The 18,458-nt window shown below is 41.6% G+C and overlaps 1 protein-coding gene across 1 annotated transcript in view; it reads right to left on the reverse strand.

Annotated features, from left to right (window-relative positions):
• Nucleotides 1–16,786, reverse strand: part of TRA2B (transformer 2 beta homolog) — a 35,754-nt gene extending 18,968 nt beyond the window's left edge. Inside the window, exons 1-2 of the mRNA XM_039487675.1 lie at nucleotides 16,633–16,786; nucleotides 6,527–6,660 (exon numbers count right to left, since the gene is read on the reverse strand). Of these exons, the coding sequence (XP_039343609.1) occupies nucleotides 6,527–6,660; nucleotides 16,633–16,668 (170 nt within the window). The 5' untranslated portion in view covers nucleotides 16,669–16,786. The remainder of the gene's footprint in view (nucleotides 1–6,526; nucleotides 6,661–16,632) is intronic.
• Between the last annotated feature and the right edge of the window lie 1,672 nt (nucleotides 16,787–18,458).

Genomic DNA, 18,458 nt, shown 5'->3' on the forward strand with positions numbered 1-18,458 from the left:
GCTTCAATTACCTTTGGTAAATGAAATAAGCAAACAATCATTCATTTTCTGATATAGCTGTAAAACTAATCTGAAAAGTTTTCAAAATAAATCACTTTAAAATGTATAGTGTGTACCTTCTAAAAATGAAACCTACATCTCTGAGTTGTGAAGAATATGTATTAAGGTTATAACAACCAACAAGAATGCACTTTTATGTAGAAATCCATGAGTAAATCAAATCTTCCTGACTAGTGATTTAAATCAATTTGATTTAAATCAAGTCCACCCTGGGAAACTCTTGAACCCCTGACATTACTGATATCTGCAGAGACAACCAGAAATCAGGTGCAGAAAGGCACAGAGGGATCCCTGTTGCAGGACCTAGTGCAAATAATCTGTCTTCTTGGTGACAACCAGTGCAGATACTGGGGTTGTCTGATCTCAAACAAGGTTCAACAAGCTGTCACTGTCAAGCAGAGCAATCTTTCAACGTAACACGACAAAAAAAGGTGATGAGTCTTCTCTTGGATTGTGGCAACTTCCAGTTCTGATGCCACTATCAATACGAACAAGTCTCAAAATTGTCTGCAGTCATTAGGAAGTGACAAAGGTGTAGACATGATTGTAGAATCTGAAGACTTAGTTTCATCATCAGTAGCAGAGGATCATTTGAAAACACTGCCTGCTTCCTCTCCATTTGAATCCGACAGATTATCATGTTGTCAGTTAGGGGTAGAGATTAAAATGCAATGTACTTTTACTTCTCAGAGGATGAACAAAAAAAAAAAGCAAGTTCTTATGATCCTCTGGCCTCCAGGAAGTTGAGAGAGATCCTTGACAACATGGAGGTAAATGAGGACAGGAAAAGGGGTTCTACACCAATGTTTCCCCAACAAACCTGCATTGCCCTGGAGAAGAAGGCCCAACTGGTGTCTAAGAGAAAGTGACATCCCACTCCCCATCTTCCCAAAAGCCAAAAGCCCGAATGATCCAGAAAAAGCCTCCATGTCCATACTATATGACCCCTAGGCTGACCAAGAGCCCTCTAGAACCATGATTATGAATCAGGAGACTGGTAAATTCTCCAGATGCAAAGGAGGGATCCCAATGGATCTCTACAGTGAACAATAGTCACTGTACAGATTGCAGAAGGGGTATCAATACCAAGGGAACAGCACGGTGAAAGGGAGAGTCAGAAGTAACATGGATCAGCATTCACTGGAAGAGCTAGAGATGCCTTTGAAATTAAGGCCTCTGATCTGCTCACGTGCTGCCCACTCCTTGAGTGTTGTGGATCCACCCTGGCTAATAGCCATTGATGGACCTATCCTCCATGAATTTATCCAGTTCTTTTTTGAACCCGGTTATGGTCTTGGCCTTCATAACATCCTCTGGTAAGGAGTTCTACAGACTGACTGTGCATTGTGTGAAGAAATACTTCCTTTTGTTTGTTTTAAACCTGCTAATTCTTAATTTTATTTGGTAACCCCTAGTTTGTGTGTTATGAGAAGTAGTAAACACTTCCTTATCTACTTACCTCAATCATATCTCCCCTTAGCTTTTTCCAAGCTGAAAAGTCCCAGTCTTACTCTCTCCTCATATGGAAGCCATTCCATATCCCTAATCATTTTTGTTGCCCTTTTCTGAACCTTTTCCAATTCCAATATATCTTTGAGATGGGGTGATACCTGCACACAGTATTCAAGGTGTAGGAGTACCATGGATTTATACAGAGGCAACATGATATTTTCTATCTTATCTATCCCTTAATTAGTTCCAGCATTCTGTTCCCTTTTTTGACTGCCACTGCACATTGAGTGGATGTTTTCAGAGAACTGTCCACAATGACTCCAAGATCTCTTTCTTGAGATCCCCATCATTTTATATGTATAGTTGGGATTATGCTTTCCAATGCGCATTACTTTGCATTTATCATCAACATTACATTTCATCTGCCATTTTGTTGCCCAGTCACCCAGTTTTCAGAGATCCTTTTGTAGCTCTTTGCAGTCTGCCTGGGTCTTAACTATCTTTAGTAATTTTGTATCAAAATTTAGAAATTTGATATTTGAGTCACCTGGCACAAAGCCCCTCTAAACTTTACTTCTTGCTTCTGTGCTTGATGGAAGTTAGCCTAGAAAGCCTCTGGCTAAATTAAAACAAATTGGCAACAAGGAATCCAGAGTCAGCATAAGGCTCCTACTAGGGCGGAGACACCCCTGAAGTCATTGGCATCAGACTCAGTCTCCTCTGTCTCTTATTTGGCAACAAATGTGCCCCACAAACATGCACAGACTGTTGAGCCAATCTGAAGTAAGCAAAAGGTGCCAGTTCTGAGTGCCATGGATTCTGCATCTCCCACTTCAGGGAGCTTCAAAAAGACGACTACCTTCTATCCTGTCCCTCAGAAGAATAAGGCTGAGCACAAGATAGATCAGAACCCTATAAGGAAAGCCTGGACCTATGTTCACATGCCCAAAGTATGAAGACCTAGCATGTCAAAAACCAGCTCAGGAAATAGCATTAGGCAGCAGGGGTGTGCATCTGACAGCAAGAAAACACAGACTGTGCTGCTTCAAGTGGGATGTTCTCTGAATCTTTAAGATCCAGAAAGTACATGATGCAACAGTCTCAGACAGTATGGCAATCTAGCTATACAAGGCCAGAAAAACCACTTAAATAATTTAAAGTCTCACCCACAAAAAATTCTTAAGGAATCAAAGAAAAAAGTTCTGGCACCTGCAGCTTGCCAGAGGAGGAAAAAAGCCAAGGTAGATGGGAAGCACACAACTTCGTAACCTTTTCTCTGAACACTCAGTACCGCTAGGGAGTGCTCAGGTAGTCCCAGAAAGCACTGCTTTTCTAGAAATTTCCCAAAGCTGAACCACCTGAGGAGAATCTTACAAATGGGAATATGCTACTGTCACTTGGGGAGTGGGGGGAAATCATGCTTCAGGACATAATCCAACCATGAATTGTCAGGTTAGAAAGAAATTTCCTTAAGAACAGGTTTTTTGCATCTTCTTCTGAAGCATCTAGCAGTATCCACAGTCTGTGGCAGGATATCAGAATAGATCAGGACTGTGCAACCACCCACGCACATGACATTTATTCTGCAAATTAAATTCGAAGCAATTTTTAAATTAGTCTCAATGAGCTCTCGAATTAGCATCCCAATATCAAATTAATGGTAACAAATGGGATCACAATTTAGTCCATGAAGCTGGGAAGAGGGTAGGCAGTGAATCCTACACGGGAGTGTGTTTCAGAAGTTGCTGCGGGGATGAAAATCCAGAGGAAAGAAGATGGGAAACAGAAGAGGGCAAGAAACAATGGAGACTAGAGAAAGCAACAGAGGGCAGAAATAATGGTGGTCAAATTTATGAGCATGCTTTCTCACTGAATGTGAGACTAAGGTACTGAACAAATAAGGGTTAGTAACTAGACCTCTAGTTACTACATGAATGCCATATTCTACCCTGATCTTTGGAAGTTCTGCAGGTCGAGAGAGTATTTAATCCTAATCATATATGCCAGCCCACAGACCATAATTAACAATGGAGTTAACCCTCTTCAAAGAATGAGCTGTACATCACTGGACAAGATGGACCACTGATCCGAAAAACTCCTGTCTTATAACAGATGTGTTGCTTATGTACACCCACTTTGCTTTTATTATGGTCACGCTGCAATGCCAAGAAAGCCAAAAATCCGGTGCTCAGGACTGTTTACTAATGGCATGTCTACACTGCAGCAGCACAGCCACAAGCTCTTCTGTTGATGTAGTTCTCAACCTTTCCAAACTACTGTACCCCTTTCAGGAGTCTGATTTGTCTTAACTACTTGCTTACAAAATCAGACAAATACAAAAATGTCACAGCACACTATTACTGAAAAAAATCGCTCTCTCATTTTGTCTGTATGAAATATTAGTTTTTAGATTTTGCTAGTGCTTTTTATATAGCCTATTGTAAAACTAGGCAAATATCTAGAGGAACTGATAAAACCCCAGAAGACCTCTGTGTACCCCTAGGTGTACGTGTACCCCGGTTGAGAACCACTGAGAAGAGTTAATCTGATAGGCTGTAGCCATATCTATACTGGGGTTGGGTCAACCTAACCACAATGCTCAGGGCATGAAATTTCACAACTCAAAGCAACATAGTTAAATAGATCTAATTTTGTGTAGACAAGGCCTTAGCACCAATCATATATGCTTGTACAAACCAGCTGAAGGCATTTTCCTCATACAGGTGCCAAAGAGCACCATTCGAAGACAATGAAATTGCACAATTATCATTTTGTGCATTATCAGATTATCACCTCTCTTCTACTGGTGTGTCAGAAAGAACCCAGTCTAACTCTCAGAACTAAAGCTAAGTTTGTAGGACTGTTTAGTTTCTGACTAGAATCACATTTAAAATGACTTGCCCGTGACCATGTTCAAAATCTGACAAAGCTGGAAATGGAATGTAGGTACGTTGGATCCCAAACACACCTTAAGAGACAGCTGTAATTCTGCTCAAGTTTGATGGTTAACCCAGTGGAGTTCATAAACTCTGCAAACTGAGTATTTCCAGTTCAAGGCATTTAAAGTTTATTACAGGTGCCTCTGTTCTAAATTCATGAAGCCATGGTGGTCAAAAGCTCCCAATGAGAGAGGGGACATGCTGTAAAGCCAGTAGGCTAATGAAATTATAAATTCCATTATAACGCTTGTGATCTTCCCAAGCTCAATAGTTATTGATTTCTTATTTTCTTTAAAAGCCACGAGATTAAAAGCTAATACTGCGGCAACATTAAAGCAGCAGTATCAACCATAAAAACTCAGTAAGTCCCCAAAGTTATATTAGTTCCTTTCAACATTTGGCTACTTATTAATGTACAACAAAATGCAAATTAACTGATGTTCTCATCCATTAGAATATCTAAGCCTTTTTTGAATCCTCCTGTTGTCCTCAGATCTCTTATGGCAATGAGTTCCACAGGTTAATTATAAACTGAGTAAAGCGGCGTTTTCATTTTGCTTTTCAATTTCATTTGATACCCCACCCCCTTGTTTTATTACAGTGAAGTGTAAACAGGAGTGCAGGATTTACCATTATATGCCATTCATTATTTTGTACACATTTATCATGTCGCCTTATTGGACTCTTCAGAGAAGGAATGAAATAACTTCTCATACAGAAGCCTCTCCACATCCCTAAGCATTTTGTTGCTCCTCTTTGAACTTTTTTCATTTGTTTTTTGTTGCAGGGTCACCAGAACAGTATTCCAGGCAAAGATGTACCACTGATATACATAATGGCATGTTTTCATATTTTTTCTATTAATTCTTTATACAGCCTAACACTACCCTTTTTTTACTGTATAAAAGCACATGTGAACAGCTCAATGAAAACCACCTCTGCTCAGTGACACCCAAGTCTTCCCCCTGAGTGTTTACAGTTAAATTTAGAACCTAGCAACATGTATGAGTAGTTTGAAACAGCAGCAATATATACATATTACTCCCCCCACCCCAGTCTTTGAGAAGTCTTACAAAGCTCTCAGGGAATTTTAAAAATACTCTTTTCAGTTTATTGTACTAACGTTATCACTTGCTTTACACTTGTCAGTGTATTATGCAAGTACATATGATGAGGCTGTATTAATGCACTTGAGGGCAAGCTGGATATTTGTTATCAGTAGGAGCAACTCGTGCTCCATGTTTTTTGGGTGGGAACATACAAGCAGATCCTCTGAACAGGTTACTACTAAAAAATTGTCTTGCATCCGAAGAAGTGGGTATTCACCCACGAAAGCTCATGCTGCAAAACGTCTGTTAGTCTATAAGGTGCCACAGGATTCTTTGCTGCTTCTACTAAAAAATTATAACTATGTAAAAGGGAATTATAGAACACTGTACAATAAGCCACCTTTATGTACATTAAACAAAGACAAAAAATTGGGAATTGTGCTTTTAATACATTAAAAAGTATCTTTTTAAGACAGACTGAAAGGTGTGTAGTTTGTAAAACCTACCTCCCCCAGTCTCCCTTCTCTGCTTTTGTATTTAAATTTGAATTCAGGCCATGTGGCATGGAAGATGCTATGGTGACTGATGAACTAGTGCAATGACATCATAAGAGTCAAGAGAAAGGGGAAGGAGTTTTAGTCAGACCATTAAGCAGTTTGACGACATTTAACTATAAATGGCATAATATTTGTGAGAGAGAAAATATTTTGTTAAACTGATAACACACACATCCCCTAAATGAAGGGGTGAGCTCATACATGAAAAGACTGCAGGAGATATTCCAGAAAGAAAAAAAAAAAAAAAAGACAACTTGATATACCTGAGGTTGAAAGAAAAGCAAGAGTCTTCACATCTCACACTTATTTTTATGTGTCATATAGCAACTGAAATGGCACAAGATTGTTTTTATTCAAATCTTCTGTAGGTCTGTTTTAAACCTTTGGTGCCAGATTCAGGCTTAGCTTGATTAGTTTCCACCCCACCACTGTCAAAACAAATTGAGACAGACATAGAAGGTAAACTCACCTAGATTCAGACCTGGATCTAGATTTTGACCTGGATCGCCTGGAGTCCTCCTTGGATCGAGATCTTGCAGGAGTGTGCCTTGCAGACTTGCCGGACCCATGAGCACTTCCGCTTCTGGAAGCAGAACGGGATTCCTGCATGCAGATATTGAAAGTCTAATTTGTACACAATTTCTGGGTGATCTAAACTCTGTAAACAAGCTCTAGTGAAAAAAAATGGTAAAATTTGCATCTCAACTATGTGTCCGGGCAGTTGAAATTAGAACTGCCTAGATTTTAAGAAGTTTTTTCCCTGGTAGGCACTTCTTTACCCTGCATATGCTTTCTCTATTAAACAGATAATGCATGCATGTTTAGCAAAATATACAGGGACACATAAACAGACTAGTAATTACTTAGCGTAGTGCTTTCAGATTCCAGATTACTTCTTATCTTAACTTCATTTTTATTCCTTTTCTTCATTCTTCCGTTTCAAATTCTGACTTCTTTCATCTTCCCCACTTCACACAAATTGCTCAATATTCTATAAGTGGGACTTCTGGTCTGATAATTAGCATGCATTCACTTTCTTTTTTTTTTCAAATTTCAGCTTCACTTATTCCTGAGCTTCAAATAATTCTCATTTATAAAACTTGTCAAATGACGACTTCCGCATTTTCCTTCTTCAACATTAACCTTAATAGAAAAAGAACAGGATGAAGAATATTTTAAAACTCCAGGATAAAATCTAGTGCCAAAACTGAAACTAGAAAAAAATGCTGTGTTTTTGGACTTTTTAAATTATTATTATTATTATATATGCAATTCAAGACTTGGCTCTACCAATTTTTCTATTACTTTTTACATGGATGTCAAATCAGTCTTAGTATTGGGTAACTGTGCATTCTCTATTTATGCCTAATTTAAAATGAAGTGTGCAATGGATGAATTGAATATTTACCCGTCATTTTGACATGAAAAATTTCAAGGGCTACTATATTTCACACTTCTTTAGCCACATATTTATGTCACCATTGCACACACATCTAATTAAACTGAGCAAACCAATAATTTTTTTGAATTAAAAAGTACAATTCAGCTGTATATTAAATGACAACCTTATGTTCCTTTATGTCACTAATACCACTAATATACATTATTATAACAATTTTGAAGGTGTGATTTTAAAAGTTCGATATGAGCATGTTTAGTTTGCCTGCAAACTGACCACACATGCAAGTTTTGTATTTCCATATGCAACCATGGTAATTCTGCACACAAACTGAAGATGCAATTGTGCATTAATTCTGGTTCTCAAAATCTAATCTACTATTTATACCATTGTTTACTACTTGTATTTTTTTCAATATGGATAATGAATATAGCCTAGTTACTTACATTTTATGATTTAAAAGTTTCTAGCCAGTGCCCCGTTCAATTTTCATACACAATCACAAGGCTGCAACATTTCGGGTTGCAAACACTGGAGAGGAATGTTAGTTTTGAAATATTGGTTGGGGAAGTTTTTTGTTTTAAAGCTTGTGGAAACTTTCCTATTGATAGCCAATTTGGAAAAAGCTTGCTATTTTATTTTAAAAAAATCTAAACTTTGAGCTATGTTTCACCTATCAGAAGCTGATTAATAATATTTTTGGGCCAAAAATTACTCCCACTCTTGTCAATTCTAAGGATTTTTCCCCTTCTTTTTAACTTCATATTCCCAGCATCTGAAAATTCATACGAAAAGGTGTTTTCGTACTGGATAGTCATCAGCTGAGCCAAATTAGTTTTAATTTTAGTTGAAACCACCACATCCACACAACCCAGAGGAAAGCTTGTTTTGCTGCGAGTTTGTTTACAGTGACTACCATTAATGTTTAAAATATTATGAAGTATTAAGTGAGAATTCATTTCAAATCAACAGCAATAGCAGTTAAGCTAGAAGTCAGATATTCCTCTTATATTTGTGAAAATGTAATCAACTATACTACCCAGCTATGAAGAAAAAGGCAGACCTTAAGTTTTCTACACTAAGCAGTATTTAGCAGGAGTCATGTTTTACAGTTTCATGCAATGAAAGCTAATAGGATTTTTCTAATTAGTTGTGAACATTATTTAATCTGGACTCACTACTCCATTTAAAGAAAAAACCTTAATCCATCCCAGAACTCTGCCTCATTTTAAGTTTCTATGAACCAATTCTTCCAGTTAATTTTTTTTTAAAAATGTCAGAACTTAGTTGTCGCTTCAAACACAATTTCCTTTTACAAGGGACTTTATGCACAACAGTGATAAAAATCAGTAAAGGCCAAAATGTCTTGGAGATGAGGCTTCCTAAACCTAGCTCGATTTACTTAGGGTTTTCCAAATTTACTCCTTGTAGGCCTGGCACAGAAACATATTGAGCATTAAAAATTCCCATTGCTTCTATAATCCTAGTTTTAAAACTACTAGACTTCAGAAGAATTTGAGCATTTGCTTCCTTTAGTGACATTTGACCAAAAGCCTTAATCCACTCGGCAACACAGAACATTGGCCTGTGTGTAGTTCATACAGACTTTGCTATATTCTCCATCAACTAAGCTGTCATTTTAAAACAAATTTATAGTTCTTTGTGGGTCTCGAACTTGCAGACAAAGAGCAATACTATTGTGTGAACTCCCAACACTAATTTTAATGGCATAATTTCTAAGATTACATTTTATCCAAGAAACTCATGCCTCAAAAAGATGAGTCACTTTACCTATATTACCAAGTGCAACAACATCAGAGGTGGAACATGTTAAATCATTTAAGAGTGCCAAGACAATTACAAAGGTTGGCAACAGACAGGTTCATACAAATGCAGAGGTAACCATAACTAAGTGGAATTCCTTTAAAAAAAATCGCAGGAGAAGGAAACCTAAAAAGAGGAAAAAGATAATTGCTTAATATCTACATCCTAAATTAAGCAATTGGCTTCTCTCTCATTCAGCTCCTTTGGATTTTGTTCTCTCTCTCTCCTGTAATTCTTTCAACCTATGTCATGATTCTTTGCCATTTCTTTGCCAAACCTCTAGTTTCAGTCTAACTTTCTATACATTCTCCCCAGGTTCCTTTCTGGAAGTCTTTGAAGAATCTATTCCCCCCTCATCTCAAAAGAGTGCACACATTACTGCAATAATCCTTAGAAGACTGAGGAAAGTTGGACTTGACCCCAGTAGAGCTTGTCAACACTACCCCTTCACTTGGCAAGAAAGGAAACACTCCCTTCAGAGTCAGAGAATATTGCCTCAAATACTAGAAGCCCATAGAGCAGAGAATCTGATGTTTCCCCACTATATCTTTATCAATCTCCTCTCATCTTGGTGCAAGCTCCTCCCACAGCCAGTTCTTACATTTTTCAGCTTCTAGTTTGCTTGGTTTTGCTCTTCCCAGTCTGAGTTTTCCTCTCTTCATACTTGTATTGCTCTATGCTGCCCTCTGTATTAAGATGTCTGCTGGAGGCTTGCTATGCACAGGAGCAGCAAAGGCAGGGCAAGTTTCTGCTTGTGCTATGGCTGGAGGGGAAGGGTAGCAGAAGAGAAGTTGGGTCCTTCTCCCCCCAGCTCTAAGCAAGAGTGTGAATCTGTCAAGGATTGTATTAGTTTCATACCACTGCACATCCCATTGGAAATTTGCTTATCCAATGTTTTACATCTAAATAGTTTTCTAAACCTGAATTTCAGAATTGCAGAGGGCACTTATTTTAGGATTGTAACTGCCCCACCCTTTCCCTGTATCTGCTACTATATTCATTCACATTTTTCCTTCCTTCAACTTCGGATTTTGAGAGTGCATGGGAGCCAGCTGATTCAGGGTTGTAGTTCCTGTAGCAGTCATGCCACCTATTTTTGGCATACACATGATAAAACATACACTTAATGCACTTAAAAAGGGAATACAAGAGGCCAGAAACTCAAATCTATGCCTTCTGTGTTTTCATTATTATTCGTGGCATTCCATTAATTATGATAGTTATAATACAATTAATATGTATTTTACTAAAAATATGGAAAAGTTATAAAAGCAGAAATCTCTCTAAGGTAGATTATTTTCAAGCGTTCTCCATGTGGTGAAAGCCGTAAGGCATAAGGCAAGCGCAAACAGCTAAAAGAAAACCTGTTATTTTAAAGTTTTTGTGGAAATACAATCTCACATTAATTTCTATAATAATTAAATGACAAGTAGTAAGGCTTCAGTTACCTTAAAGGGATACTCAACTTGAATTTTAATTTAAAAATATAAAGCTGTTTCAGATAATTCACTTAACCCTGATTTCCTGTTAATTTGAGTTTACAATCACATTTTCCCAAGTGTTTTTCTTATTCTTAGTCACTATGTAAAAGTTCCACTTAAGAGGGGAAACAAACTGAAAATCTTTCAGTTTTAGTAACATTAGTTACTTATAACTATAGCAGATTAATTCAGAAGTGTGATATTTAAGTTGACTGTGGCCTAATGTTTGGAATGAGCCATGCTTAAGTATTTTCAACACATGGAGTAGGCTGTTCCTCTCATATAGCTTGAATACTATTGAAATTACTTACTTATTCACAGCTAACATTGTGACATGTTCTGTATTAGTAAAAAATTTAAAACTGATGTGTAAGCATGCTATAAACAGGACACCAGTATGTTAAGTGACTCAAATAAAGGACAGAGGGCATTCAGTACAACTATAATTACCTTTCACTGGCTATGTCTTCACTAGAAAAGGGTGTGTTTTTAAAGAGTTGGTAAAAAACACGCAAACATCTTTTTCCATGTGAAGACAAGGTTAGTAAGTCCTATTCTGAGAGAGGTTCAGTGCCTGCCACTCTTATTTGGTCATTCAAAGGAACAGGATCAGTATTTGCAGGTCTCAAACATTTCCACATAAAAGTACACAGACCAAGGTAACCATCAATTTTCCAAAAAGGAATGGTATACTTCAGGAGTGACCAGAACACCACTGAACCAACACTTGGCATAAAGTGACTTGAAATAAAAGTAGGAACCATTGACAGCGTTCATTGTGAAAAATGTTCCCATTTATTTCAAATCCTGGATTTTGCACAATTTACATAATCTCACTTCATTTTGGGCAGTTTGTCAGTGAATACACTTCAGGGGGATCATGCTGGGAGGCAAGCACATGCTATTTCTATTGAAATAAATCACATCTCACTTGATTACTGGGTCCACAGCTTTACTACCACGAATAAAGTGGGGACTCCCCAACTTTCAGCTTGAAACAGCAAAAAGCCACTTCTCGCTAACCTTGCAAAAAAAGTACTTAAAACTACTAGAAAAATGTCACAAAAGCCAGTGTTGTTGTAGTCATGTCAGTCCCAGGATATTAGAGAGACAAGGTGGGTGACGTAATGTCTTTTATTCACCTTCTGCTGGAGAGAGAGACAAGCTTTCAACCTTACAGAACTGCTTTTTACCCGAAGAGCTCTGTGTAAACTCAAAAGCTTGTCTCTCTCACCAACAGAAGATAGCCCAACAAAAGTTATTACCTCACCACCATGTCTCACATAAGACAGTTTAAAAGAGCAAATCTGTTATAATCTAGTGTAAAATAGCAGATTTGTGGTAGCTAGTTGGCTATGTTCTCCATTTTTTAAAAAAACATGTGAAACTTATGAATCCCCCCCCCCCCCCCAAAACCACATCTCAAGTTAGTAATATTACTCCTGTATGGCTATGTTTTATAATTAAATGCTAGTGAAACATACCTGATTTTAGGTCTTGTTCATGTCTGTGTCGATAGGGGGTTGCTTACATATGCAATTTTCTGAAAAGCCCCAAGGTCAGGGTGATGTATAGTTTAAATTTCACACATTTTCTGTAATTTCATTATTTAAGGTCCTCTTCACACCAGTGTTTTATGTTTTCACAAAGTTTTAATATAGTTTCCATAAACACTAATCAGAGATGCAAAGTGGTTATGTTGGCAAACTGTACTCAAACCCTGACAGTATTTTCTCACTCAAGTAGGGCTTTGCCCAGTACACTCACATACAGCTACCAGTTTGGCAGCCTAAAATGAACAGGGATTAAATGGTATAAATGGTAAATATGTTCTTTTCTTTGCAGAAAAATGCTTGGTCAAAGTACAAGATGCAGACATTATGAAAAATAAGATTGGAAAAACACTAACCTAAAATTTGGTCATTCAGAAAAACACCATCTAATAACATCTAGCATCTTGAATGCACCGTGAAGTTTATAAAGGAATCTTGCCCCTAATTGTTGAACATTTAGGGTGTCTACACTTCAATGTAAGCCTGTGTTAGAGCCTGGGCTCAAGGCTAATGCCCTGGTGTCTCCGCTGCAAATTGTGTTAAGCCAGGACCAAGACCCTGGCAGGGCTGGAGGATCCTAGTTCGAGTCAAGCCCAGGATCCAAACCCTATTGCTCTGAAATGTAGCTGCAGCTCTGCTTCACAGAATCCCAAGAATCAGTTGGAAGTATCCCACAGTTCCATGCAACAACTTCCTGAGCCCTCTTACCTTCAACAATCTGCAATCCACTCTATTGAAAAGGGAAGCTGCCCCCACCACCCCTTTTGCAGATCACAAAACCTCAGGTCAGCGTTAAACCATTCTGCAAATCCAGGAGATTTTGATAGTGTATTTGCAGTGGAAAGCGAGCTGATCAAGCCTCTTGCAGAGTAAGAGGCTTCCTGCTAAAGGGGCCGAGTGGGCACTAAAGATGTCCCACACTGTGTCACGGACCTAGGGCTAGACTGGCCACATTTCAGGGTGGAGCATTAGGGACTCTGGGATATGGTTACTTTTGAGTTAGGTCTGCACACTGCAGTGTGTATGCCTGAGCCCTAGGTTTGAGCACTGGTTAGGAAAGTCTGAATGTAGGGTTTAAATACAACGTAGAAGCTCACGCCCAGAGTTCCTTAACACTGGTCAGCTGACTTGAGTCCCACCAACCTTAGGTCAGTACTACTGTCCAATACTGATAAATCTGTGCCACTGGAAATTCTACACATGCTACTGGAAAGATGAGTACATAGCATGAAATCTTAAACTTTATCCAACACCCTACACATTGATTTCTATGGAAAGCTAAAGTTTTACTTTTTTTTTTTTTTTAAAAGGAAATGAAAAACCCCCTGTGACAGATTTAAAAACTGTATTTCTACATATTAGTTGGTAATTGAAACAGCTACATAGGTCTCAGGCATAATGGAAAGTCAGAAAATTTCACTTAAAAATATGTATTTTTGCAAGGTTTCAATTTAAACTAATGTACTCCATTTGGATTATATTGACAAGCTTTTTTTTTGGACAGATATCTAAGTAATTCACCTCTCCTTTTCTGATTACCTTCATTTATTATATATGACCAGCTAAAGATAACATTTTTGCAGTAAACACTGTTTCTGAAGATGTCGTTTACTGTACTATAATTGCAATACTACTACTTGGCTTTCTAGCTAATGTTCTGCCCCTTGTGAGCATGAACAATAATACTGTCCCAATAATCACCGTTTGAAAAATCAAACTTCAGGGCGTGTAATTTCAAGTCAGATGCTACTGTCCAGATATACAAGTCACCTTTAAACATGGTTCAGGGGGCCATAATATCTGCGCAGACTAAAACTGTAGCTATTTCAAGGGGCAAATTTATGATTTTTTTCAGACAGATAATTAAGAATCAAAGTTCAATGTATAAAAGATTAACTTACACAAGCAACTGCAACTTTTGACTATTAAACCTCCAGAAGTGCATTACTATCTGCATAGTGTAATCATGAACAGTATCATCACAGAAAGCAAGTATCAGATGTGTTGCAGTGTGGCCGGGCAGAACCACTGGAAACTATCTTATTGCCATCCCAAAAATCGTCCCCTTTATAGTAACTCCTCATTTAAAGTCATCCCAGTTAAGTTATGTTGCTGATCAATTAGAGAACATGCTCACTTAAAGTTGTGCAATGCTCCCTTATAATGTTGTATGGGAGCTTTGGGAGCTACCTGCTTTGCCCACTGCTTGCAGAAAGAGTAGCCAGTTGGAACTAGCAGAGGGGACTGGCAGCCCTCCATTAGCTCCCCTAAGTTCCCTGTGCATAGCCACCCAACAGGCTATCAATTGCTGGGCAGTTCAGCTGTCCCTCCCCACACTGCCTTCAAGCTGCTCCCAGGAGCCTCCTGCTTCCTGTGCAAGGGGGGGTGTGCTAATGTGAGGGTGTCCTCCTCTTCCCTCCCCCCCCCCCATCTCCAAGAGCAGGGGACACAGGACAGGGCTCAGGATAGAAAGAGGTTGCTGGCAACAGCTACTCTGCTTGCAGATCTACTTAAAAAGGCAAGGTACTTAGAGGGGGACAGTATACTTAAAGGGGAAATGCCCATCTGTCTCTCCCAGCCATGCTGTCTCCCCTCCCGCCATTGGTGCTGCCTTGCAGAGTGTGAGGCTATATTAACAATGTGTTAACGCTTAAGGGCTCAGCCGAGTGCTAGTTCATCATTTAGGAGTAAGGCATTCCCTGGGAAATATCCCACCCTCTGACTCCACCACCTCAGCCAAGCTTCACAATTGTCACTGATGTACAGTATTGTTTAAAACTTATACTGTATACATGTATGTGTATATAAAATATAATCTTTTGTCTGCTGAAATTTCCCCCCCTGCAACCTTAACTCCCCCTATTTACATTAATTCTTATGGGGAATTGGATTCACTTAACATCGTTTCACTTAACGTAGCATTTATCAGGATCATAACTACAATGCTAAGCGAGAAGTTACTGTATTTTGATCTACCAGTGATGAAAGGGGCTAACTGTATAATGCAAAAGTCTACAGTATTCTTGTCTGAGCAATTATGCTATTCCAGTTTTTGGGAAAAACACATTCTAAGCCTCAACCATTCTTGACAAGCCTAGTAAACTATGAAAAGTTATATTGTGTTTACAAGCAGCATAAAGTTTGAGACAGCATTCCCCTAATATTTGTAAACACAGCAAAAGCTCAGATGCAGCTCCATTCTGGCATCCCCTTGACTCAGGCTTTAGCAAATGCAGCGGATGTCTATACCAGTACTGATGGTAAAGCAGGCTGGCCCTCCCCATAGGCTATCCCTCTTCCCTCAAGCACTATGTGCGTTTAGGCACCATCAATAGCTTCTGGCTATTGACAGTTTGTCAAAAGTGGTCACACCCAACCATTAATAGCAAGACAACATGGGCTCTACAGGCAGCATCAGTGCCTCCAGTAGTGAGCACAGGAACTGGAGCGTGGAGGCTTGAGTTCCAATCCCGTCTCCAGGGTGGCTGGAGTGGGACCGTGCCCACGTTAATGTCATCTAAATACCCCCATCCCTTACACGGAAACACCAATGCAGAGGAGAGAGAAGGCTATAGCCACGCTGGCTGCTCGGGCACCCGAACTACCAGCCCCTGAGATGCTCTGCGGCAGCGACTGCCGGCAGACGGGTGGCTACGCCCCTGGGCAGCGCCGGGACAGGTGCTGGGCCGGAGGGGACAGATGCCCTAGCCGAGCTCCGTGCTTCGCCAACGACTGACTCAGCGGCTTCAGGGCGAAGCCCGCTGAAGCTCCCCGCTGCCACCACGTGCAGGAGACGCTGGGGAAGAGTGGGGCGGGGAGGGCGCTGGCCTGTGCGCCCCTGGCCGCGGAGTCCGCGCAAGGCACGTCCTGCCGAAGAGAAACTCGGGTCGCGCCCGCCAGCACACGGCCGTGCTTCCGGGGCTCGCCTGCCAGGCCTCCGGCCGCGAGCCCCCTGGGCACAGGACGCACCCGGCCTCTCGGCCATTTTGTCCCTTTGGCGGGTCACCCGCCCAAGATGGCGCCGGGAGGACTCACCATGGAGCACGCAACCGAGCAGCCAGAGTGTCCCCGCCTCCTCCATTAGCAGCCTGGCGGCCATTTTCCCGCGCCAACCCCAGCTAGCCCTAACGGACGGGCCTCCCAGCGCGCTCCCCGAGGAGGCTCGGCCGCGCTCCACGCCGCCCCCTGCCTGCGGGCTACAGGCCCGCCCCTGCCTCGCGGGGCCGTGGAGCGGCGCCCCAGGCCAGCTCCAGACGGGCCAGGCCGCGCTGCCGCTTTGGAGGCCCGGCCAGCTGTGCACTCAGGCTCCGTGTATTACCCGCTCGCCGTAGTTCTGCTCCCCGCTGTCGCTCATTGTCCCTCGAAGGCTGCCAGCAACCGTCGCACTAACCGCCACCACCGTCCGGCGCCAGCGCTCTCCACCACAGAACGGAAGTGACGTGCGTCCCTCCCTGGCTAGGCCCCGCCCGCTATGTGAGGCGGTCGTGAGTGACGCACCAGGTGACCTGAAACTCCCTCGGTGACTGGATGAGCCTAGCCCCTTCCCCCGCCTGCTCCTCCCCCCGGACTGAGGGTGAGACTAGCCCCTCCCCTCGCCTGCCATACCCCCCCTCCGCCAGTATGGGGGGCTGTGTGTGTACTGGAAGGGGTATTTGGGGGGCTGGAGTGTATGTAGACTGGGAGGAGTATTGGGGGGGTACTGAGGTGTGTGTGTACTGGGAGGGATATTTCGAGTGTGTGGGGAGGGTGCATGTGTACGGGGAGAAGTATTTGGGGGGTGCTGGGGGTGTGTACTGGGAGGGGTATTTGGGGTGTGGGAGGAGTGTATGTGTACTGGGAGAAGTATTTGGGGAGTGCTGGGGTGTTTGTATTGGGAGGGGTATTTGGTGGATGCTGGGGGTGTGCATGTAGTGGGATGGCTTATATGTGGGGTCCTGGCAGGAGTACCTACAGCCTCAATCTCAAGGTAGGGGGAAGTGTTGTGCTCCCTCTTGGGGTGGCATATAGCATGAATTGATGTTTCAGTGCCATAATTACAAATTCCCAGTGCACCTGACAATTTCTCAATGGATGCAGTTTAAAAGACTGGGATTTTAAACCCTGTCACCAGTAAGATATTGCCCGTACTAGTCATATTATCATGCTACATACAGAGAATACCTACTCTAACCAATCAGGAAAGGAATAATCAGTCATACATTTTTCAGGGATCAAATTAGTGCTTACTGAGGCCTGATTTACGCAACAGTATACGTGACAGTATTGTCAGTATAGCTATTTTGGTCAGGGGTGTGAAATAAACACACTCCCTAGCTGACAAAGGTGTACCCTCAGAGCCCTCTAATGTAGGTGCAACTTATAGCAGCAAAAGGCATTTTTCTATTGTCATGTTAACACCACCTCCTCGAATGATAATAGCGATGCTGACAGAAAAGTGCTGCATCATTAATTTTATTTCCAACAACTTGATTTTATGCTACCCAAATGCTCATATTTTCCCTCTTTTTACTCTCACCTTTCCATATTAGTTTAGTCAGGGATGGGGTTAAACTAATAACAAAAGGATTGGGTAAAAAAAGGGAAGATATGAACACTTAACACAAAATTGAGATGTTGAGAACAAAATTAATCAAGGAACCAAAGGACACGAAGAGAAGAAATTCTTATATTGCTGTAGTGAGGCAGCCTGGCTCCCAGCCGCACCTGAGAGGGACGAGCCAGAACAGCCGCCTCAGTGGGCGGAGCCACCAACACCTATCCCCGCCCCCCCCAGAAGTCAGGGGGCGGGACAGGAAGTATAAAGGCCCGGGCCCAGCGCTCAGTTGTGCCCTGGCCGCTGGAGAGGACAGATGCTGGTGCCTGAGCTCCTGCTGAACCAAGCCTGCCCTGAGCCCGGTACCCAGAGGAGGAGTCGAGCCCACCCGTACACCTGTCTCCTGAGGAGCCCATGCTGGACCCCCCTGCTGAAGCTCTGACGATACAGGTACCAACGGTGGGCAAGATTGGAAGTGGCCCGGGGATAGCCGACCCCAGTCTGGCTGTAGCCGATACTGAGCCTATGTCAGTGTGTTGCGGCCAGGATCCCCACTGACTGCAGCGGATCCCTGCTGCTGCTAGGGCCCTGGGCTGGGACACAGTGGAGTG

Source organism: Mauremys reevesii, linkage group 9 (assembly GCF_016161935.1).
Source record: "Mauremys reevesii isolate NIE-2019 linkage group 9, ASM1616193v1, whole genome shotgun sequence".
Classification (NCBI taxonomy): Eukaryota; Metazoa; Chordata; order Testudines; family Geoemydidae; genus Mauremys; species Mauremys reevesii.